General features: G+C 43.0%; 2 protein-coding genes across 2 annotated transcripts; both read right to left on the minus strand.

Annotated features, from left to right (window-relative positions):
• Positions 1 to 1,601: 1,601 nt before the first annotated feature.
• LOC310803197 (monocarboxylate transporter 2-like) lies at positions 1,602 to 13,580 on the minus strand. The gene is made up of 5 exons (XM_083667889.1): positions 13,534 to 13,580; positions 12,276 to 12,496; positions 8,397 to 8,540; positions 5,885 to 6,712; positions 1,602 to 2,814 (listed from the first exon to the last, which is right to left on the minus strand). Exons 2-5 carry the CDS (start codon positions 12,490 to 12,492, stop codon positions 2,525 to 2,527), a joined length of 1,479 nt encoding a protein of 492 aa, XP_083524015.1. The 5' UTR covers positions 12,493 to 12,496; positions 13,534 to 13,580; the 3' UTR covers positions 1,602 to 2,524.
• Positions 13,581 to 14,091: 511 nt separating this feature from the next.
• kbtbd8 (kelch repeat and BTB (POZ) domain containing 8) lies at positions 14,092 to 20,594 on the minus strand. The gene is made up of 5 exons (XM_083668360.1): positions 20,577 to 20,594; positions 19,204 to 19,411; positions 18,569 to 18,875; positions 17,477 to 18,296; positions 14,092 to 17,243 (listed from the first exon to the last, which is right to left on the minus strand). The coding sequence occupies exons 1-5, from the start codon at positions 20,590 to 20,592 to the stop codon at positions 16,780 to 16,782; spliced, it is 1,815 nt and encodes a 604-aa protein (XP_083524486.1). The 5' UTR covers positions 20,593 to 20,594; the 3' UTR covers positions 14,092 to 16,779.
• Positions 20,595 to 25,764: the final 5,170 nt, after the last annotated feature.

Raw genomic sequence — 25,764 nt, forward strand, 5'->3', positions numbered from 1 at the left:
AAAACAGCATGTTCCAATATGGGACTTTCTTTTTTCTTTTTCTTTTTTACTAGTTACAGCTTCGAAATTAGTAAATTGAATTTAAGTTCTATCCAATAGTATTGCTTGCATAATTTCTTGGCCCTTTTCCCCCCCCTGCCCCAACCCTCCCCTAATTGGAGGGCATTGAAAAAGAAAATTCAAATAAATTATACATATAATTGTGTTGGTTTTATTTAGGTGTAAATTGAAGTTAGGTCTGACCTCACTCCTCCGCACTCAAATGTAAATTGATCTGGCATTTTGTGCAGGGTGAAAATATCAGGCTTTACACGTGGGAAACATATTCTGACATTTAACAGAGTAGTTTATCAAACCTAAGCCCTCTTTGATGAACTTCCTTGCTTATGCTTAATACCAGCACGCAGGGAACATCCCAGCGGGAATTGCACATGGCCAAACATCACATCTACAATACATAAAGGTAATGAAGAGTACAGAGTGAGGTTGTGTGTGCTAAACCAATACCTCCAGTTTACACAACATCTGGGCATCTAATCTCTAGGTCTGAAACAACCCATTCAATTTCTCCTGCTGATAGATGACAGTGCTCTTTGAGCCCATGGCGTTCACATATCTGTTTCACCACGCTCCTGGTCTTCTCTTATGCAAGCCAACTCAACATTCATCAGATGGACCTTCTTCTGTACACATAGGCCTGATTCACCCAGTTACAAAGGTCAGGAAAGAGACCTATTTTCAGGATCAAACCAAAATTCTCTTGTGTATTCACTCTACCTGTAGGCTTTCAGTATTCTGTGCTGTATTTGATTGTCATCTTAACAAAGACCTTCATTTGCCTTAAGGGTACTTGTCCTAACCTGAAATTAATCATTGACAATCAGCTTTAGGTCCTGTATTACATCATCAGTTGATCTTAATCCTATATAATGAGAAAAGAAGTTGTCTAGCAACCCTGTGAGGAGAGAGGTGGGTCACCCAGCCAGCCACCTCTGTGGACCCACCAGAGACCAGGAAGTCTTTCTGACATCAAATAGGAAAGACAATGGCCACAGGGCATTATGGGAAAACACAGGGGTTGGAGCGGAGGGTCAGCAGGCTAGAGGGAACAGGGGGGGGTGATATGAAATATAATAACAACGACTCTCAGACTCAGCGTCCATCCCATGGTCTCTGGGGAATCCCCCACCTTGCCACGTCCTAAGACCTTGGACTAGATTGATCTAGCAGGGTGGGGTGGGGTCGGTGTAGAGACGTGGGGGGGTCTAATGTATTGGATTGTGATTTGAATGTGAGATGTGAGTCGGGGAGACTGCATGCAGCGCAGTGCACTAGCCTGGAACATCCAGGCCTTGCTTCATTAGGTAGTCACGCCCTTAGCTGCTGACATTTTCAAACTTGTTCCACAGCTTTCTAATTGCTGTGAAAAATTGGACACAGCCAAAACAAGTCACGGCTGCATGGTAGATCTTGATTTGACCCTCTGCTGGAAGTGAAAATGAGTACAACAAATCATATACATTACTTGAATTTAGTTTTTATTTTAGATCAAGTTACTGTCAAGAAGTAAGACAAGTAAATTACTGTATGTTGTACAGCAAATCTACTTTGTAATCAATATGTTATTCAATTAATATACATAGTCCATTATCATGTTTACATTTTCTTATATAGATATTCGATATGCCTGTTATTTCGCAATTGAAATAAAACAATTTGTTTGAGTCCTTCAAATACAGACTAAAAACAAATTGCTTCCATCACCATTACAATCAATAGTTGAAAACAATCTTAATAGTTTAAAATCTTAAGAAATGTGACCTCATCTGACAAAAAAGAACCCATGTTTCAAACTAAAAATGAGTTCAAATACTATTAAAACACTGCATGCAAATATACTATTCCGCCTGAGATATCTGTATGGTTAAATGGTTATGATTGTATCTGATATGACATTGTTGACATCAGATTTCATAATCATCACACTTCATTATGTGTTTCATACATTCATACTTTTTTTTTGTTAAACAGACTTTGTCACACCCGTAGAGTGTAGCCTCTATTGGCAGTGAAACAAAGGCATAATTACAGTACAACAATAATACATGCAGTACAATAATATCTGAAACAGTGCATTATTACATAAGACTACTGAAACATACATTTTTTTGTCAGTCATGAGTACAAAATGTGAACTCATTTCTTTTAACTAGGTGGGTCCCTGAGGTTACATATCATGCTCAGACATGCATGATTCGAACAAGTGACTCAGTTTCATGATTGAAAAAAACAACAACCTTAAAAAGGTCCCTACAGCTTTGAGCCTCGAACCTATGGCTGAGAGCTAACAATGACGTGGTTTCTATGGGTAATGAGGGAATATCCCCGACAACTAATGTGCCCGTTCTGATTGAATAAGTGTCTATTTTCGGTATTGAGGTATGAGGCATGTATAGTGACAAATAGACACAAGAATGCTCGTTCACGGTGGGATCACAGCTTTCAGTGACACTTGATTCAGTGTCTACTTGTGCATTGGTTCGTTGGTTACGTCTCCCTGGGCAGACTCTGGTTCAGACTGTCCTTGTTCAGCTGCTGACAACTGGGGCTGTCCGTTCCCTTTCAGCACCAGCTCCAGGCCCCCCTCCTGGGCCTGGCTGTCCCTAACCCCCCCCATCTCCTCCTGCCTCTCCCTCTCCAGGAGCCTGTAGTTGTATGCGTTCATGACGAAGAGGAAGAGTCCTGCGACCACCAACACTGCTCCACACAGGAGGTACAGGTACCTGTAGTGACCAGTGATGTCCACTAGGGCTCCTACATAAAGAGAGAGGGAGGGGGCAATATTACTGGGGTGTTACAACAACAACAACAACAACAGCATGACTGCATTTCCACTGGGAAGAGATTAGAGTATATTTAACCTGAGCCAAAAGTACTTCTGACATCTTCATTACAACAATTAAAAAAAAAAAAAACTTAAAATCATATCAGTACAATGTAAATCAATCGCACAGATTACCAAAATCCAGATAGTTTACCTACAACAGGACTGTTTGCTTACACAGTATATGGCTATCCATATTATGTCATATAAACAGGTTGTATTGAGGAGTGAAGGCATGCTATTATCCTTCTCTCAACAGCAGGAGACAAAAGTGAGGAGGGGGAAGAGGAGTATGGTTTGGTTGCGCAGCTCAAGCTGTGCTAGAGAGAGAGAGGACAATCCTAGAGGAGACAGCATGTAGGAAATGATATGGAGTCATTACGCCTGGCCTTGCCTGCCATGGATCTCTGGGAAGGCAATTTGGCATGCTGCAACTAGAACGAATCAGGAGAGTGGCGATTCGGAGAACGATAAATATCTAGCCTGCGCTTCAGAAGAAAAGTGACAAATGCGGTTTATATCAGATTTGAGCCTCCAGCTTTGAGTCTAGCCTCTCTTCTTCTTCTCCTCCCTCCTCCTCCTCCTCCTCCTCCTACCCCCCCCCCCCCCCACAAGTCTCTCAGACATGGATCGATCTGCAGTGCCTGCTTTCTCACTCGTGCAGTGTGTCTGTCTGCCAATCTGTCTGTCTGTCTGTCATCACTTGTTAGTAGGAACGTCTTAATCAGCTTATAAAGAAGAGAGAATGAATCAACTTTTAAAAAAAAAATAGATGAATGCTCATTGCCAGAATGTATGGGCAGTTCATAGCCAACTCTTTCATTCATTAGTTCAATGGAAGTACAACTTCAGGTGTGGAGGGTGCTGAAATTAAATTGATGGGTTGTTCAAATAAGCCTAACCCTAACCCTAACAAAGTGATTTAGCCAATGTTATAGGCCTTTATAAACTTCAGCTTGTTTGTGAATTGGTCTTTGATTGTTCTCTCTACATTGGAAACTTTTCTCAGGTATATTTCTCTGCAATGGATTTATTTCCAGCAAACTTCAGAAACTAACAATCAATTATTCTGAGACTGTTATTATTGAGTAGTCTAGGAGACAGGGTCAACACAGACTACATCACTATAAATACTCCGGTAGGCTGTTCAATTGAAGGGCAGTTGTCAGGTTAGGCAAACCAATTAAAACAAGGTCTTAATGAATCTTTCATGCGAAGACTATGATGGGGGCATGCGTTGGTTGGTCGGCCTCTGTGTGTGTGTGTATGTATATGTATTGGGAGGGGTCACTTTGCCCGGACCAGTCTAATCAAGCTATGCGGGCATGGTCTGATTGATGGCATTTCCTCCTGTGGGTGTGTGCAGCTAACCATCACCCTCATTAAGGCAGCCCCTTGATTGGTTGAACGGTAATTATGTCCATCTGGCAGAGTCACCTCTTTTTTTGTATGTATTCATGGCTTAATTATGGCCCAGGTACGAGCCTTTAATGAGTATAGTCTGAACTGAAATTCATTAAACACTGAAAGCAAAAGGCTAATTACAGCAATTACCTCACTTCCTCCTAATTAGGCTGACCCGAAGGTTTGGGGTGGTGGCGTGGAGAGGCGCCATAACGAGGAGACTTGTAAGGGGAAATGTAAAGATTCTGCCCTCGTGAGAAGAACGTCTGACGTGCGGGGAGGTGCTTATTTACCCCCATTAAATGAGCACCTCAGAACAGGGTCGCACAAAAAGATCCAGGAGGCCTATACATTTCCACCTCATTAAAACGCTGAGGCGGAGGAGAGGGAGCGAGAGGGATGAGAACGGGATGCCATTTCAACCTGCCAGCTGGTCTGGATGGAGAAAAGAAAACTCCCTCCTTTCTCACTCTTCAATTTGTAGAGTGAATTCGACTTTTTGCCATGTCCCTTTCTTTGTGTTTTCGTAGGCTGAACGGAGAATTTCACTTGTTTCACTGATTTCTCCTGTGTTTACACCCAGAGCGAGCATGAGCAGAGCAAAAATGACAATACACTGAGAGAGACAGGGGCTTTCAAAAGATGTAGCAATTCCAGCAATGGCACGGGAACACAGAGGAAAATACCATCCTTCTGATTACACTTATCCCCAAACCATGGAGGGAGCTGGAACAGTGCACCATGAATAAGAAGATATAGATGACAGCACCGTGTGATGTTTATTTAATTGGCATCACACGATTATGGGGGTGGGAGAGGGTATCAAAAGCAATAGTACAAAGGATTAATCTGAAATGTCTGTTCCCAGTCAAAAGCCTGACCATGCTATATCGTTTATGGTGTGGACTGAAAAGGTAGCTGTTACTCTACAATAATCCGAACATTGCTACTTGACCTGTGTTGCAGTCGGTATCTTTCGGCAGTGTGTGGCATACACAAGGCCGAGGGGACTTGGTAAAGAGAGAGAGATGGGGGGGGGGGGGGGGGGGGGGTAAGAGAGGCGCGGAGAGACCTTCATTACCCTTACGGCTTCTTAGCTCTGAAAAATGTTCCATAATTTGTGTGGAGGACGAATCCTCCAGCGGGCGTGCCCTGAAAGCCGGAGCGCACCCGGCTTATTTACAGCAGTAAATAACCGTGACCAATTACTGCTTTTCTCTGGGCTGGCCGTGCACTCTAGGCCAGCCCGGCTCACCGATGATAATCCAATTCTGCTGGAATGTCTTACAATAATGACACCCTGGAAAGCAGTTCAGCTCAAACGCCATGCAGCCCAGAGGCCGTGACCAAGAAGTAAAGTGAGAGGGAATAATACTGATTTTTTTTCAGCCCTAAATCCATTTTCTGTTTAATTCACTAAAACCTATTCTAAAGTACAACTTTTCCTATATACTCCAACAGTGGATGTTTTCTGAAGTGCACCTAAAGCAGCATATGTTAAAACAGTACATGTTGCCTATGTGGAGGATGGAGGTTATAGTTACAGGACTGACTGTGTGGAGGGAGGCTATGTGCAGTAGTATGTGTCGGTCTTACCTCCTACAGGTGGTCCCAGGAGCACGGGGCAGCACTCTAAGATGGTGACCAGTCCCACCGCACTGGAGAACCGTTGGGGTCCCACCAGATCCATCAGGCTCTCATACAGCAGGGCGCACACCATGCCAAACCCTACGGCAAAGAAGCCAGTGTAGACCATCAGCCCCGAGTACCCGCTGGCCAGGGGGCACAGCAGGTGGCACACGCCCGTGAAGGTAATGGCGAAGCTGAAGAAGTACTGAATCTTGGGCCTGATCCGCCTGGTATTGGCTAGGATCCCTGTCCCTGGCCGGGCAAACATGTCCACGAAGCCCATGACGGAGAGGAGGGCGGCGGACGAGTATTCATCAATGCCCATGCTCTGGGCGTACGTTGACAAAAACACCACAGGGGCGAAGAAGCCAAAAAACATCACCACGTTCCCCACAATGTAGATGATGAAGCCCCTGTGCTTGAAGAGTGACAGGTCCAGGTACTTGTTGACGTTGTCCATGCAGCTTCCTTTCAGCTTTGTGTTGCCTCCGTTGACCAACTCCACCACTTTGTCGTCTCCATCACCGGTGGGTTTCTTTGGGGTTCCGTTTCGCTTTCCACCTATGGGCCTCATAAGGGACCCCGCCACACAGCAATTCAACAGCAGAGCCCCAAGGATGCAGAAACTGCCCCTCCAGCCAAAGTGGTCAAGCAGGAGCTGGTTCACAGGCGCCAGAATGCAGAGGAAGACCGGACTTCCCGCCATGGCCAGCCCATTGGCTATAGGCCTCTTGACCTGGAAGTACTTCCCAATGATGGTTAGGGAGGGCTGGAGGTTAAAGGAGAGTCCAAATCCTGTGGATAATAGGGGAGGAAGAAGAAAAGTCACGTACCCAAGTTTCATCTGCAGGGGATACATCCTGAATTTAACCGCCTGGTGGTACTGGCAGGATTAAATTAAGACCAAACCTACCCTATTGCGCACATTAAGGTTCTATCTCATTTCACATTTCACATAAAATCTCATTACGGGAAGCTGGAATAATTGCAGAAATGATTTCTCCATTTAAATGGTAATAAATTAGAGACTCCGGATAATTCATTCACTACCACCTCCGTTCCCAAAAATCCAATTTAATAGCGTTTCACCCTGTAAATGAGCATCTTAGTCTCTAAATGAGACTTCACTTTAAGATGAAGAGCACCAGGTAGCTGGCTCCACCGCTTCATTCCATCATTCTAACGTTTGTTAAACGTCTCTGGATCACAATCCCCCCCCCCCCCCCCCCCCCCCCCCCCCCCCCCCCCCCACCCCCCCCCCCCCCACACACACACACACACACTTCAAAAGCCTTATTTTGGTAAGTCGGGGATGAAAATAGCTCTCATTGAAAGGGGCTTAACTCAAACACAGATCAGATTCAAGGTAGACGTCCCAGCTACATAGGAGATCTAGGTTCTTTTTCAACTTCATTGACAAACGTTTTGATTAGAAATGAGTACTGCAGTGCTTGCTAGTGACCCTTAAATAGGGTGCAGAGGGAGAATAAACTTGAGGTCTGGGAGCTGCATTTACAAGGCCTTCTGAATCTCAACTTCTGTCTCTAAGCTCAGTGGATGCTTGGGATGAGTAGTCATATCCGTGTGTGTGTGTGTGTGTAGTGTGAGTGGATGGCGTTTGTTGGCGTGCGTCAGTGGGCCAGGGCACTGGGGACCAGGGCAAGGTACACGCACGCCTCCAGGTTACACACTTGGCCTCATAACTACTTCCTGCCCCTATTAATCCTCCATGCCAGCCTGTGGCTAGATAATGAGTCTCGCCGGGTGGGGTGGGGGCTCCCGCGAGGGGACACGTGCAGGAGCCTACAGGAGAGTACACGGGGGGTCGCAGTAGGCCGTGCTCTCTGGGAACTGGAAAAGTATTGTCTTAATTACTGTCCCCATGCCGTCTCCCCAGTGCTCCCAAATGCTCCGACACCGGCCCACAGGCTGGGTGAGACTCCCTGGGTCCAGGCAGACAGCACATCAGCCCAGCTTGGGGAACCATAGCTAGAGCCAGAGAGACCCAAGGAGGATGTGCACCTCGACCCCCAGAGGAGCAAGCCCAAGGTTGGGAGAGAGATGGCCAGCACTAGGGTAAACAAGTCTGAGACACCACAATCCTCAGACATACTGGTTCATTCATTCACACTTTACTGCAAATACACACAGATACACGATAGCAGGGATCCCACCGGGCTGGGCTCTGATTAGTGTTGGTCCCAGATGTCTGTTCTGAGGACAATATGGTCTAACTAATTGTGTTGTTTTGCCTAATCTAGCAACTGCACTGTGTTTAAGAGGAATAAAATTCAAAACATGCTGAAGTTAACTCATTCTGGCTAATAATGATCAAACATTTATAATTGGTCTCTTAAGAGTGCTGAAACGTTTACTTTTCTTTCCTAAACTTCATGCAGTTCATTATAGGCTGGTGGAAAATTCAGTGAGAATATGATTTGGCAGGTACATTAAATAAATACATAAAATGGGTGGGTACCTCCAATGACTCCTACGCATATGTACAGATGCATAATGGAATTGCCAAAAGAGGCAGTTACCATAGCAACTCCACACATCACTCCGCCAACCATGACCACAGGCCGGCATCCAAAGCGATTGACCAGTATACTGCTCACAGGTCCTGCAGAGAGAGAGAGAGAGAGAGACACATATTTATACACATAATGACAATCCCCATTTTTTATCTAAGACTAGATATTTGCAAACAGCCATTTAAATACACAGTACTCAAACAACTTGATGTTCGTCTCTAGGCTGACCCATTTAAAATTATCAATAGCGTAAAAAAACATGTGCCACAAATGGTTAAGAAGTGAGTGATGTTAGAAAATTGTGCACTCCTACATTAGCAAAGCAGGTCAGTGACTTATTACAATGTCTTCTGATAATGTCCCTGTACCAAATGTTCTAGGTGATCAATCAGCAATTGAATACCTTTTAATATATTCTATGACTTTCTAACCTTCATTCATAATCCTGCTTGTAAGAATTGCAGAACAGTCCCTCTGCACTACAGTACACTAAACCCACTGCTCCTCCCTGCTAGAATCAGACCATTTGAATAGTAAATCACCCCTCCCTAATTAATTTAAGACAAAACTGGGGAGCATCAATCAAACAAATATGTAGGCTGTCACAATTATTGAAATCTTCACATGCTGCCTTTCAAAGCAGTGCTGGAATGGGAATCTGCAAGGCAGGTGATAATTCCTAGTAAACAATAAGAAGATTATACATTTGAGAGCATGTTTACGGCCGATGATTCATTTTTCCATATGACAAATAACTAATAGCATGTATGGTTTTTCCCCCCCCACTCAAAATCCATTGTTCAAGTTGATTACACACAAATAAATGTTTTGAATTGTTCTTGTTTATTTACCAAGATCAGGAATTATGCAGATCATAAGGACTTGCAGTTACTTGCAGCTTAACAGTTGAGCAAGATGTAACCCACATTTAATTTCAATGGTCTGGTAAAAATAGCAGGACAATGACCTTGTTATGCAGGCCTTGGTACATGCCCTCCCTTTTAATCATCATTTTAATCTGCTTGCTGTATACTTCACAGGTTCAAGGCAGGACTACAATTCTCTGAAAGATCATTTTCAGTTGCAGGAAAAGACCAGAAACAATATTTGTTTTTTATAGTAAATCCAATTTATCACCTCCCACAGGTCCACGCCTACTAGAGGTCTTTAAGACAGCAAACAATTCTAAACAAATAATTCTGACTGTTGCCTATTTATATAAACTAAATGTGTGTCAATAGTCTGTAAACTGCTTGAAGGAAGAGACAGACTTGTTAATCATTAACTATTTCCTTTTGCACTACAGTTGTTGGAATATGATGTTTGGTCACATTGACAGATATTTTCACAGTAAATACCTGAGAGGTGCCCTTAGCCATTGTGCTGTATGGTAAATACAACAAAGTAAGTGAGTAAGGCATGCCTAGGTTATACATGTAGTGGTGCATATAGATCATGTCCTCCTACTGCTTGTGTCACTTTGGGGTGGCATCCCAGGCATCATCACAATTTCCCTCTCCTATTATAACTTTATCACTCTGGCTCCGTAAGTCATAGGTCCTCTGAAAATGCTGTCACATGTCTCCCATAGGGCTCTGGTGTGAGGCCCAAATGTGCTGAACCCACCACTGATATATTCCCCCTGTCTTTTCTTCCACTGGGTGACATTGCAGAAGCTGAGCCAAGGACAATATGATAAAGCCCTGTGCCTCTGCTACTGTGCGTGGGGATATTTCACAGGCTGCGTTCTCTGTGCTGGGGACCGCAGGTGAGTCAGGCACCCTGTCATCCTGTAACCTTGCAGCCCACTGATGGATTTACTTGAAAAGTTCAATTGGAACCTTCTGTTATAATATCGCTGTCATCTAATGAGTCATTCATGGTCCCTTAAGAATGCCATTACTACAACCAAGCCAGAGTGAGGTGAATCCAAACATCCATATCAAACGAGTCACTCCTGATTTCTCAGACTGTTTGTCTGTTGTGACACACCACACTCCTGTTGGCAATGTATTACTCCAAGCCCCATTAAGCCTTGCAGTGCACAGACGGACAGTTGTTACGAATATACAAATGCTCAAGCAGAGAGAAAGAACAACGTTTTTCCAACTGACTGTCCTGGAGCATTGTGTTATTGTCCTGAGGTGAATCCCCTACGGTGGCCCCACTGGCCCTTCTCTTAAAGGGTGGGTTCTGGAATTTGTAACCATATGTATTCTACTTATCAGCAGTGCTGCCGATCGATGGGTACTATTTTGGAACCTGTCTGTGCTGTCACTCATATGGAGCGCCTTCAAAGAATAGCATTTTCTAAGCCACAATGCTACTGCAAGTACACAGGGCTACAAGTCCGGTCTGTCCAAAAAGCACCCAAATAAACCACACAACACATACAACTAATAATAAAGCTGTGGCAGTCCATTGAAGCTAATTAGATTTTGAATACCATCACTTTAAAGTCAAATTAACGTGCAATCCTTTACTTTGGCCTGGAATTTATTTTTTCTGTTGAGGTACGCATTACTGTGTGATCGCTCGTGGGCATTTCTACTCTACTCATTTTAACAAGCCCTTAGACAAGAGGGTTGCATTTACATTGTTTCCTGACTTATTAGATAATTTACATGCCACAACCTGTGGTAAACTTTAGCCAGCTAGCATTCTGCCACCTTTCTACCAAAACAGTAGGAAGCAAAGTATGCAGTGGAACTAAAGTATGGTTGTATACCATTCAGGAAATGTTAGGAGGTGTACCTTTTTCCATCCTCTGATTGGTTATCACCTAGGGAAAAATAAATAATATAATAATAATAATAATAATAATAATAATAATAATAATAATAATAATATATAAGAAAATATTTTTTATTATTATTTTTTAATTTATTTATTTTCCCCCCTGGATCCTATTCTGGCTAGTTGCATCGGCAGCCAGAACAACGTCACCAAGGGTCGTATCGTCCTAAGTCTTGTCAAGTCGGCAACTTCCATTGACAATGAGTGACCACTGGTCGTTTTGTAGCGTACTCTAGTACCTGTAACTGGACTCATAATCAATTAGGAAAAATCTGTACTACATTTTTTTACAGGCTTCTTCTAAGCCATGTGCAGCACTTCTTTGACCGGGTAGATGAGGGAGAATGTGAAATGCAAGCAGGGTTTTTTTCGCCTCAATAGTACGTTGATCAACATCGATCAACAGAACTGCTGGTAAGAGTAGAACACAGATGGTTATACAATCCCAAACCAACCCTTTAAGTGAAAGAGTGAGGTTGTTTTAACACCCAAATTCATGTCAGGTGCAGAAGCATGTGAACAACCCATTTCAACCCTTCATTAGGAAGCCTAACACTAAACAGTTAGATGCAGCCACTACTCTAGGAGTCATGTTAATTCAATATCCTGATATCTACAGCTTTTCAAGATGAAAGATGCTGCTTTGTCAAAACTCATTGGAAGCAAAACAAAAGGGTCTCTTTTCTTCAGTATGGAGAGAGACAGCAAGCTGCTTATCCTAACAACTTGATCAACTCAAGTTTAGGCTGCACTGTTGGTCTTTGATCTATAAAACATGTAATTTCAGAACAGAAATCATGGTAACATAAAAAATAAAAATAAAAATATATTGGGGCAATTTATTTTTACTTCTTAAGAGTGTTGTGGTCATTTGAACACAGTACTACTATTCATTGTTCTGGAATAGTTTAGTAACACTCACTAATAAACACAGAAAAGATGGAGATCTTGGGGTTAAAGGACAAATATAACACTTCATTAAAAAGGTATTTTCACTATATCCTCTGTGCAATGTGCGGTCTACTCACCTCCAGCGTACATTGCAGCCAGCATGATTGAGGACATCCATGCAATCTCACTGAAGGAGACATGGAAGTGCCCCTGTATTTCACTGAAAAAGACGGTGAGGGCTTTAGGGAACGCGTAGGAGAAGCCAATAGAGATGAAGGCCCCAAGCACCACAGCCCAGCCCCAGCCCCCATCCGGAGGGGTGTAGTCCAAAGCAGTTGCTCGTGCAGGGGGCATGGTTCTGTCAAGAGAGGAGAGGACATTTTAATTTGACTGTGAAACAGGTGATGGACTTTCACACTCTGTATCAAAGTGTTTTTGTAACACTGTGTGATTAAATTAAGTATTTGACTTTGTGTCAACCTCAATGATTTTATTCATGGTTGTGATTTGATTATGATAATTTCTCAAATAGATCTATTAATTCAAATATAACACACACACACACACACACACACACACACACACACACACACACACACACTTGATATTGCTCCTATAGGCTATGAGAGCCCTTAATGTGACATTGTGTTTAGGCTATCCTTGTAACAACCTGAAAGTTCTAATAGCATGTGGCAATCAGCCTGCAGTCATAACCATATTCACAGAGGACCAAAGTTTCCAGGCCAGGAAGACTGCAGCACTTTGGAAAATGTGTAGGCAAATTGAAAACGTTTAAAAATCATGTAAAAAGAGACCCTTATTATCGGCATAATATATAAACACTGTTTTTATAGGATACAGGCATATTCATATTTTATATTCACTTTTTGTATTACAATTTAACATTCTTGCAATACTGGGTAGCCTAATGAGAGTGATGCAATTGCTGACATTATGGTACGTATTATCAAACACCCATGGCAAAACAACAGGAAGAAACATGATATAATGAAAAAATTATATACGTTCTGGTGCTGTGACATATTCAACGTTAGTACCATAGTAAAAACGTGCGAGGTAGCCTACGTGTTCTGGTAAGTGACAAAGAGTCAAGCCTTCAGTCAATACTGTCTTAAAGCAAGCATGGAATGTTACAGTAAATTATTGTACGGAAATTCCTGCACAAGGTAGCGAGTTTTCAATTGCAAATGTAGCTCATTCGCTAAATTATCTCATGATTGAATTGCCAGAGTTTGTTTCATAACCTCAATTTACGAACTTTGGTTTGCGTGTGTATTATCAATGGCTTTTGGACATTTCACTCCCTTCAGAATGTGAAGAAAACTAGACGCGCATTAAGTGTGAGAAATAATTCATTCGTTTGAAAGAACTTACCTTACGGAAGCTCAGCACTTCAACGTTCAGTTTCCCCAAGAAAGTTTTTGAGACACAAAAGTACCGGGTATTTACTCTACTGACGCTTGGTCACGTGTTGCCGCGATTGGGCTACTGGAATGTCAGGAAAGTTGTTACTGCAGATGTTACGAAATCCCTACACACCTGCTCAAAAGGGTCAAATAGGCCTATGTTCTTGGTGAGGTCAGATTGTCAACAATCATGATAGATTTGTACCTGTTGTGGATCATCTGAACGAGTTTTCCGTCTGCTACCTTTGAAGCTAACAGTCCCCCCCCACGACGCTACGCTAACCCCTTATCTGTGATCGGCTTATCTAAATGTGAAAAGTAATACGCCTAGTTACAGACAGGTCTAAGTAAAAGCCTGATGTATTAGAGCCAGTCAGGCAGTAATGTAAATATGTGATGAAAATGAGAAGGTACAAGATGTTCGACTACAAGGAACAATGTGTGCAATTCTACACAAACTCAATCCAACGTCTAAAACAAATCAGACAAATTAAACTTTAAGGTTTTATTCTCAAATTATGTGCAATGTGAATTTCACAGTTGAGCTCAACCACCACTATTCCCCAAATCATAAAACAGACAAACAAGCCAACAAAAAAAAGAAATAACGTGTAGGAAGAACTCAATGGTTGTACCTAACCAAGATGGACGCATACTTGACTCTGGTGAGCTGGTATGGCTGCTCAAGACCAACAGCTCTACACACAATGCACACTGATTGATTGATACTTGTATAAGCTTGGTGTATTTAACATGACTGGTGTGTCAGAGATTCAATGTAACATTGTAGTTACTTAGCTGTAATGCTTATTATAAGTTATTGAGGAAGTTATGGTAAAGCAAAACTACTGAGAAACAAAATAGTGTGATCAGAGCAGTTACCTCACCACAACTTAAGTGGATAAAGACAATATTAAAACACACCCATGGAAAATAACAAAAGAAATCACATCTATTTTTCAAGTTATAAAAATGAAACAAAAGTTTAAAAAAAACTGTGCAAGTACAGCAAACTTATATTACAGTATATTACACATACAACAAAACATTTAAATACAGTACTGTGTATGAATAGAAATCCTGAGAGTTGTCCATTCCTGGTTCCCATGTGGCTGAGTTGTTAGGCATTTGGGCAAACCCCCTTTCTCCTTCCTCACTCGTGAGAGCTTGGGGAGGACACTGCTCTGGACAGGTCTAATGACAGCCAAATGATCTGCAGTCCTTCTTGCAAAAGTTTATCATGTCCACACCTCCACATACAGAATGCAGGTTCTCATATTACTCTCCGTGTCAAATTCTGTGAAGACAGAACTTTCCAATTTCCCAAGATTGCTTTGTGGTTGATTGACTGAGGAACGCCTCTTTAAATATGAGATAAAGTAAAGGGTAATATGTAGTGCAATGACACCAGAACCTGCATATGAAGACATTATTGACATGTCATTGAAATTGTTGCAGTTCAACAAGGAACATCACTCAATGGCTGTATTACTTATTCTTAACAAGATTGTCAAAAAGTAGCACCAAGTTCTCTCTTTTTTCTCCAAGTGATAGTATGTATAGATGGATTCATGTGGAAAAGTAGAGTGTATGCACACATGTTGAGCCACACACACACACTCCACTGTAGCTCTTTCCAGGAGGGTGCTCTGTAAGTTTGCAGTTAAGGACTGTTGAAGTGGAGAGTGATTCAGTGCAATGATGAGTAAGACTTCTGAGACACTGCCTTATCTTCCACTAGGACAAACACACAGGACATATCTGATGCTCCCATCAACCAATAGGCACAATGACATCCAGGGATCTGCTCTAAATAACATACCAAGACCTGCAGAGAAAAATAGATATATCCCTACTCCTCTACAACTGTATGGCAGCCACACATCTGAAACTGAGCCAATGGTGAGTACCCAAATTAAGCTTGAAAACAATAGTTAATGCACATCCACTAGGGTATACCTAATAGTATCACAGTTTCATTAGTTATTGCTACCAGAAACTTTATTAACTTTTCGGATCAACCAAAAAAAAAAAAAAAACGTCTTAAATGCATGTTGGCATTTAAGACAGACTATTTATTCCAAACCCTTTTTTTTTCTGAAGTAGAACGTAATCAGATGTTCAGAAACATAAACAGAACATACAACTCTGAGTGAAATGTCCACACTTTGGCCAAATCAATGCATCGGCCTGAACAATGTCCCTTCACTCCTTATCACTCCTTGCATTGGGTTGCTCCTGAAGCAAAACGGTTAGCTGGTTAGAATTTCTTACTTATCTTGGCCACACACACACACACGGATGCCATTCTTATATCTCCAATGTGGAGACTGAATACTACTTCACTTCAGTTGTCTTGGCATGTGACACTTGTTGCAACAAAATGGATGCCAAATCTTGAGTGGGTAGCTACACATGACTCCATTGCAGTGATCACAACAAGCAACAAATTTAAAATTTAAACTGAAAAGACTGTTCTGAAGCCGGATAGCATATTGGTTGACACAAGAAACTCCCTCTCAGGGGAGGTAGGCCTCTGTGTTTCATAAAATGGCTTCATACCAACCTACCAAATATGGCAATAATACCTAATTAATCTAAATCACTCGCACACTTCATACCAACTATTAAACATTTCCATAAACAAACTTACTGTGGGGAGCAATGAGCATAGAAATCAATAAAAAGGTCAAACAAAGACACACAACTCCCCTCAATCTGAGCTAACAACCTACCAATGAGCAACATCGCTCATCTTACCCGTATGAATATATAGTCTATATAGTTATTTATATATAATTTTCACTTTATGCTGACATGTAGCATGTCCATTTCTAGAGGGCATTTAATTTACTGATCCCCCGACTGCATGCCAATCAATTGCAAAAATTGTTACCTATATATGCTTTTAAGATAATATGAAACAAAATGGCTCAAAAACAAGATGATAATTGCACTTATGATTCATTGTACTGTAAAACAAGCATTGTGGGTATTTGGTGCTGGAGAAAAAATGAAAATACTGCAAATCTTTAAAAGCACCCCCACATTTGATCGTGTTCAGCGTAAGTTTGAATGCTTTAAGACTAAACCGACAACGGTCCTCACGGTGCAAACCCAGGACAGCACCAGGCACAAGGCAGGCAAGACCACACACACTCTCCCTCCTCTTTCAAGATTGGGTTCACAATACACCACAACAACCCCCCTCCTATCAGAGCACTTTCTGGAGACACTGGGGATACAGTTTGGCCACCACACACTCAAAATGGCGACCCAGGTCCCAGAGGCGGTCAGGCGTTTCATAGACTTTGGTCCACATGTCCGCCTCGTCATCATACTGGTAGAGGGAGTTCTTGCGACTGGTGCGGAACACATGCTCTTCCACCATGACCTGCGTGGCTCGGACGAACAGGTGCAGCTTGCCCTGGAGCAGTAGAGCCTTTATGTAGGGGCTTGTGGCCTGGTCAAAGGGCAGGTCCCTCTTGCGGGTCCAGGTGTTCTGCTCAATGTCGTAGACCTCCACGGTGAAGGTGCGCTGGTGATTCCTGCAGATGCCTGCAATGTAGTAGATGCAGTTCTTGTGTAAGGCAGCCAGGCCCTGGCTCCGGGGGACACTCATTGGGACCAGGTGGCCCCAGTAGTCCTTGCGAGGGTCGAAGCAGAAGAAGTATTCACCTGTGGAAAACAAGCACCACATAGTTACATTGTATTATAAACCTCACTGCAGTAAGTATGTTCTATCAAATTGCACTAATTTGTGACAGGGATGCGTAGTAAGTTGTAAGCTAGTTCAGGGCCAATTTTCCTATGTTCTCTTCCACCCTTCCTATTTTTTTACCATCTTTGTATTTTTCAGGGGTATTAAACAAAATGACTTCACAGCTCTTCTCTATAACATCCCCACTCACTTTGGAGAATGTAGATGCGGTCTTTGTACTCCACAGCACTGTGAAACTCCATGGCCACAGGCATGGGGCTGACTGCGGTCCAGCAGTTGTCCCTGGCGTCATAACACTCCACTGACTTCAGCGCGTTCCGCCCGTCCCCCTCATACACCCGCCCCCCCAGAGCATAGAGCTTGCCACAGCAGTGCACCAGCCTGCAGCCAATCCTGGCCCGCAGCATGGGTGCCCGCGCCAGCCATCGGTTCCCTGCATGCTCGTACTGCCAGAAGTCGCTCTCCGCCCTGTGGTCAATAGACACCTCACTGTTGCTCGGCCGGTAGCCCCCGGCGATAAAGATGTCGTTCTCCGATGACACCAGGATGCCCACCTCCCGGAGGTCATTGGGGGGCTTGCAGAGCTTAAAGACCTTCCCCACTAGGGTGTCTAGGCAGGGAACAGTCTGCTTCTTCCCTGAGTGTTTGTGCGCAGCGTCGAAGCAGATGACCATCTCAGAGGCAGTCATCCCCAGGCGCTGGGGGCAGCCGTTAGTGCCATTGAGGCGGGTCTTGGCCTCGGCAGGGTCTACGGAGAGGGAGAGGGCACAGGCAAAGGTCGGCGGGATGCAGCTGAGGAAAGTCTCGTCGAGGAGAGGCAGGCGGATGCACTGGGCGAAGACTTCGACCAGGTGGGCTTCCCGGCGGGGGCAGTCGTACTCCAGCCAGCGCACGATGCTCTCGTACACGTGCTCCTCCTTCTCCACGTTCAGGTCATCGTTGTTCAGGATGCTGACCAGCTGCTCCTTTGTGAGTTGGAGGAACTCCTGCTCCCGCGACACGCACAGGAACTACAACAGCACATCAAATCAGCTTTCACCAGTATTTGACCAAGTTTACAAATTGTTATTATACAGATTGCTCAACAAGACACCCAGACATTGAAGGCAATCCTAATATTATAAATATAGCATCTACTGCTTAGTGCCTATGCCTATGTTACTTACATTGGCTACCTCCAACAAGACCATATTTACCACCACTGAGATAAAGCCCTGAATCAAAGCCCTGACCAAAAATAGCTAGGTACTGCAGAACAGTGACATAGAAGGCCAAAACCTACCTTCTTGCGGATGTAGTCCTGGGAGCGCTCCCTCAGCTCCTGGTGGCCGTAGGCATCTGCAAACATGTAAACACCAATGCAGTTCTGGGGGTCTAGGCGGCTGATCATGAACTGGGCACACTGGTCCTGTAGGGCTGGGATCTGGAAAATGCTGGCTGCCGTGAACAGGGCCTGGACGTTGGACTCGGACAGCGTGACTCTGGACGTGTAGGCATAGTCCAAGACCAGGTGCATGGACTCTGACTCCACACCGACGATCCTCACCTCTGTCTGGCTGCTCTCTGTAAGGCCACTGGTGAACATGGACCTGGGACAGCAAAAGAAAAAACAGTATAGTTATAAAAGTGCAGTTAAAAGTCTCGATGGTATTACAATGAAGCAGTACTGGTTGTCACATACAAGTGAAAATGCAACTAAAAATAATAAACAATGTTATTCTTATCTCCTTTTTACTTTGACTGCCACACAGTATAAATCCTGTTATGACGCCCCAATTGCAGATTGCAGAAGAGAGACTTGAGAGCTATGCATCAGCACAGATAAAGAAATTGTGCTATTGTCATCCTTTTGACTCCATTTGATACTGTTCGAGCAACCACCGATTAAGAGTCCCTAAAACACATCAGAATACCCACCTAAAGTAAGGGCTGATTGCAGCAAGGACATTTCTGTGACAGGAGAAAGTCTTGCCATGGTCCACTTCTACGACAATGTCTGTGAGCTGTGCTTCATCATACAAGGCTTTGAGCTGCTGAAGGACGTTACAGGCATGAACGGTGTCTACGCCGTTGTAGTATGTGTTCGCAGGAGTCCCATTCTGTATTTGTAACAGCTTGCCTACGTCTGTGGAACAAACATACAAAAAGAAAAACAGCTATTACATCTTGAAGTTATGTTGGATTAAACAATAACTTAAAACAGCTTAATACATTGTCTAGACACACAATGTAAGAGACAATGCCTGTTCAAATAGAGTTAATCAATAACACTTGATTAACAGACTGAATGTGGCCTTATTTTTAAATGACTGACAAAATGTGTTGAGTGATTATGCTGAAATACACGTGGGGGTTCTTTAAACTGACTAAGCACATGTTTCGTGTCACATGTTTATTATGCATTCTAATATTTGAATTGTATTCCAATAGTTGAAAACGTAGCTAATGCAACACTTGGCATTTATTTAATTGAATCTCTGTGAGGCATTGGAATCACTTCTAGCACGACTTGTGCAAGACTAGTTGACAGAACAAAGACCAGTCCGAAACGAGGCTCTGGAGAGGCTCTGGGGATTAGAAGAAACTCGCTGCTGGAGTAGCCTAAGCTAGCTAGCCGTTTGTGGCAGTGGTAGAAACGTTAGAAGCAAGCTAGCTAAAATAAGCAATCAGTTCGCTTTGACGCTGGTCAATGACTTCGGCCAGTTTAAGCCTCCCTACCACAACCGGCTAAACCAGAGATGTGTAGCTACAGTCAAACCTCTTACACTATTTTGGTTCATGTCATGTCTACATCGAATTGTACTTGCTATCAAGCTAAACTGCTGCCAGAACGAGACATTATGCTTAGCTTTTCTGGCTAACATAAGCTAGCTAGATAAGCTGGTATTGCTAACTACCTACAGTCCTATTCTTACAACAAAGCCTGGAATAACTAGCGTTACTGCTTGCCGACGTTAAATGCCCTGAAAGCTTTTAAAGCTTACCAACTAGTTATTAGCTAACATAACAAGGCCACCAGTCGTAGCAACACAATTGTTTACACACTCAGCTGTAGCTAGCCTAGCTGGCTAGACCAGCTTCAATGCTACACACACACACACACCACACTTTTTGATGAGCCACTCGTTTTAGAGCTGGACTTGTTATGCCAAAAGAAATGCCCGTCACTGTAAACAACTTTAGCCGGAGTGTAAAAGTAGCTCTTATAGGCCATGAAATGCGAACTTGACAACTTTAAAATGCGTTAAATAAGTTTAAAACGTGAACACAAACAATCAAGAGTCTCTAACCTCCACTGGCAGCCATTCTCCCCAGTCTGTCTCAAAGCAAACCGAGAAACGTCATCAGTAGTACAGAGCCCCGGAAACAGGCGACAGCCAATCGCCAGAGAAAGCAGCCTTCAGGGCCAATAGAATTCTCCTGAACTAAGACGTAGGAAACAGCTATTTACCACAGCGGCCACTAAACAAGACATGATTACAACAAAAAAAAACATGTATAGGAAATGGAGGAACCAATATGTACATCTTGTCTACTTGCCAATAATACCATAGTTTATTTTTATTTTTTTTATATGAACATAACACTGAATCATTTCGTCCACACTCAAAGGCGTCCAGGGTGGTGATGGAATCACAAAGATCCTTAGAATCGAGAAATGAGTGAAAGGCAAAATGCAATGTAAGCAACGAGCAATGAAGTGTTCAACGTGTAGCCTATCATGTAAGAATAAAGCCCTATACTACAAAGACAAATGTTCTTGACAAGCCTACAAAATTAATTGTAAAGACAAAACCTGCACAAAAAATGGTGCCCCTTGGTAACTGTATGATCTAAGCCACCCCATTGCATCACAGGAAATATTGTATTTACATTTTCTGTGTGATCTTGTGGATGCTGAGGAGTCCATATTTTTCGATCATGTTGTCAACAATAACCAGTCAATGGTGCCCTTTCAGTAATTAATAAAATAATTCATTAAGGTAATTCATTTGTATTTGTGCTCTCAGTCACAATAGAGTGTGGCGCATTGCTTTAGGCCTCTTGACATTCACCACATGAGGTGCCAACTGCAGTCAAGAGAAACAGGGTAATTGCTGTTTAGAAGCCATGCAATTGCCATTGTAATTTCCATATATTAACATGTTGTGTTATTTAATCTCTATTCTTCTTAATTAGAATTTATATACTGCCGGTGCTATTAGATTAATTTCACCAGCATGTGAGAGTGCATTATTGTTTAACAGAACAATTTGTGTCCAATAAATATAACAAGTCATTGACACTGGAGTGTTTTCAGTTAATTTGATGACTAAACATTCCTGTGTGGAGTGCATTAAAACAAGGGAAGGAATATTCAGTTTCAGAACTGAAGATAAACAATTGATTTGTTTTAATCCTCAAAAAAGTTGTTGTTATTTGGATGGGTACACTACACTTTACTGTAAACATTGTGACACCATCTGTCATGTATCTCTCCCAATATTTTATTCATCCACAATGATCAAATCTTGATGGACACCAATGATGGGGATTTAAATGGAACTGAGACCATTAGGGAGACATCAATGAAACAACAATATCATCACTGATAACGATGCAGGACCACTGTAGTGATGTCTATACCCTGTTGCAAACAGTGTCTATGTGTTGAAATATGGAAGACAAGAGCCTAACCACTCTTTTTGCATTCTTTTTTTTTCAACACAGTGCAGGCTGGAAATTGACTCTAACGCTGCATAACACTGTAAAATGACAGAAAGAGAGTAAAATAAAATAGAACTGCAATCCACGCAATCGATTTCACATTTTTTCCCAATTTCTTCCCATTCAGCCACAATGTAGCCTGTGAAATTGGGCCTAGCTGCTCTGAAATGAAGGAAATAGGCTTCCTAGGGTTTCTGTTATTTAATGATAGCTCTAGCTTATGTTTACCCCACTGTAGATGCCCTTTTTTGATACATTGAAACCGATCTCCTGATATGTGCACTTTATAATACTTTTTTTTCATATTTTGCACTGCGTTTTCTGGTCATAGCAACACTCAAGGGACAGGGAGATTTATTATTCTAGTGCTCTTTCCAAAAAATGTATACTGTTTCAACTTTGAAAACAGCTAGAATTGCTGCAACCCATGAAATATGGGCAAATGTCGACTGAAAGGAAATAGGAATAGATGGGGTCATCTTGTGTTGCTTATTCTCAGATTGCAGTCTAAAATTGCTGTCCAGTGTTTCCTCCAAATAAAAACATTTATTATAGAGTTCACAGACTGTAGCAATGTCAGTGAGTATTCTTTCTCAAAAACAAAAATGAATGCATGTCTGTTCCCTAGGTTTTCAACCCCTAACGATAGGGACTTACAACGACAATACTGAGCAATACATTGTCCTATAGTTGTTGCCTGTATAAATTGGTCAATAATAATTGATTGAAATGCACAGATCCCCCAAAAAATTGTCAGGAATGCTCCTGAGCCTGCTGCTCCGCCCATTGGTCACCAGAGGCCATCATAGAGTCACTTATTGTTTTGATTGCTTTCATTTAAGTTATTTGGCCACACTTGTGCCTCATATTGCTTGCCTGTTATTTAAGCCATGCCAAATTTATGCTCTGTAATCCCTTGTGAGTACATCAAGTAAAGATTTTAGTTTTGACAAATATGTATATTGTATGTGCATAATCCAGTGTGTGCCTTCATGCATGCCGTGTGTGTGCCTGCATGGACATGCTCTTGCTCGCCATAGAAGGATTGCACTTTATGATGAATTTCTGTATCTTGCCTAAAAGGCCTCTCTTCAGTTGTGAGACAATCTTGCAGTCTCCCTGGGCAGATGAGCGAGAGAGAGGGATAAACGTAGGATCCTCAGGTCGGGGAGTGATTGAATTGCAGAACAGAGGAGGGGATGAGATGGAATGCATGAGGGAGAGGAGGCAGGGGGTGTAATCGTAGTTTAAATGTGTGTTTTTGTCAGAGATGGAGGTAATGGGTTATTATATGCCTCCGGGGACTTGTGGGAGAACGCCTGCAGATGTTGTGAAGAGCTGCTCGCTCTTCTCTGCCACCCAGGAGGAGACAAATAGGAGCACGATGGGAGGCTGCTGTAAATACAGAACTGGAGTTCCCAGTTCATGTTTAAAAGGGTTCTCTCTCTCTAGCCCGTCTGAGAGCCTGTCTGACTGAACACCCCAGCAGCATATGTTCACAATCTCCCCAGCAGCACTCTCTCAGCGCAGTCCCACCACCCCACTCCTGAAACTGCTGACGAAGAGGTTTTTTAATGGATTTCTTAATGTTTGAATAGTAATACTCCAGATTTGAAAACCAAATTGAGGCCCTAATTGTCAATGAGTCAAATACAGGTCTTTTATATGATGTTGAAATGACTCTTCAGGAAAGCAGGGGCCACCCATGGATAAATGTATTCAACAAATCATTGAAGAAGTAGATGAAGAAAGACTAAAAAGACATTCCTAGATGATTTGATGCCTTTGTGCTAGGGTGTGGGAGTTAATTTTACCCATATTATCCAATGTCAGTTGTATACTGCCCAAATATTCTCTTCTGTCTTGCATAGGCCTACATGGTGGGTAGTCTCATGTCTGTGGAGAAATTAGCCATTCGTGATTTCATGGTCAGTGGTAGAGGGTAAAACCTCAGTCTGGCAAATATGTACTCACAAAGAAATACTTTGTGATAAACTGCAACTGAGATGATAAAACAATGGATCAAAGCACTTGAGCTATGAATCTGCTCTGTCTCTGTGTAGGGTAGTATGCCAAAGCACAGTTGCTGAATAGGAGTCCATGCACATTCAGATTTCCCTCATACTTTGGGGACAATTCACTAGGCAGGATGGGTGACCGCACATCGTCTGCCCTTCAAGTTGTAAAAAGCAAACAAATAAGGCAGCAGCCTCCTACTGTGAGGTTGAGTCATTTGTTCCACTTGTCTGGCTGATGGATTTGGTTTTATAAAATCAGGCTTTTTTTAGCCCCTCTCTAATTAGTACCAAAAAAAACAATTCGGTCACTTTGCTCAAGCTTCCAGCTTTATTTTGTTCTTAAGGTTTCAATTTTTTTCCCTCCTTGTCCTCTGCTGGGGTTCTTCACAGGCTTGTGCGTCTGGGGCATGGTTGAGCTCTCTCCGTGTGTGAGGGGAGGGTGGGGTGGGGTGGGAGCGGGGCGGGGCGGGGGACACCCAGCTGGGAGGTCTGGGGCTCTAATAGCAGAATCGGATTAGAGGACTCCCCCGGCGTGCTCAGCGGACGACAAGCACCCGTGTGTGAAAGCTCTGCCAGTCATCAATATTGAGGCGGTGGTGCGGGGAGATCCATCAGCAAATCCGATTGCACACCAAGAATTCTGAGGTCCCGGCAGAAAGCTGGGATGGGGCTTTTTTCTTTTTCTTCTTTCCTTTTACATTATTCTGGACCCCCGGGAGAGTATTCTCCATCATGTCAATGTAATGTAGCACACAGAGGCAATCATGCAGCTTCCCGGCCCCCAGGCTGGCTGCTCCGAGGAGAAAATGCAACTTTAGCACTTAATCATCGAACCCATACAGACCACACCAGTCTATGTGATCGTTTTCTCCACAATATGGTGCCAGATACCTCACTGTGAGCACTGTTGTATTCCCCGGCTTGTCTTGCATGGGGCTTTTGCCTCTACATTTGCCCCTTTTTTATTTGAAGTAGGCTACATAAACCAATGCACCACCTAGAACCTCTTCTGATATGTCATGTTTTGCCATGCGGAAAAACACCTCAGTTGGGTGTGATGTGATGACACCTGCTGCAACGTTTAGACTCAAGAAACCAATTGACTGAACTGTCGAGCATTTGCAGTCACAGAAAGGGAGACATTACGTTATTGCACCTGTGAGAGTTAGATTGAAGTATCCCGCAGGTTCAGTAAGGCATGGCAAGGAGGACGCAGGGACAGACACACACGCACACACACACACACACACACACACACACACACACACACACACACACACACACACACACACACACACACACAGCTGTTCTCACTTGCTGATGTCACATGTTCATGGGACAGGCTAGAAGAGTCAGTTCATGTTAGTCCACTATAGCTTGAGCAGTCGTTCACGCTGCCCTTCGTTCAAGTTTCCCACCACCACCCCAGCTTCCACCTGCAGGTTAGCTGTTGTTACCTACCTTCGGGGGTTGAATTTCATGGTTCTCCTCGCTTTTATTTATTTGTTTTAATATTATTTATTCAGGCGGTGGGTTAGAAGTTTATGGGCTCCCCGCTATGTATATTATATTGTATTACAATGTTGTTTAATTCAGCGGGGAGCAAAATCAGAGTGGAACCGTCCTTTATGCCAAATCAATTGTACATTCATAAAACTAAATACATTTACATCAACGACTTAAGTGTCCTAACTGAAGTATGGTTTATGCCTGTAGGAGCAGTAAATGACACAAACTGGCTGGTGTGATAAGA

The sequence above is a fragment of the Argentina silus genome, assembly GCF_951799395.1.
Source record: "Argentina silus genome assembly, chromosome: 4".
Lineage (NCBI taxonomy): Eukaryota > Metazoa > Chordata > Actinopteri > Argentiniformes > Argentinidae > Argentina > Argentina silus.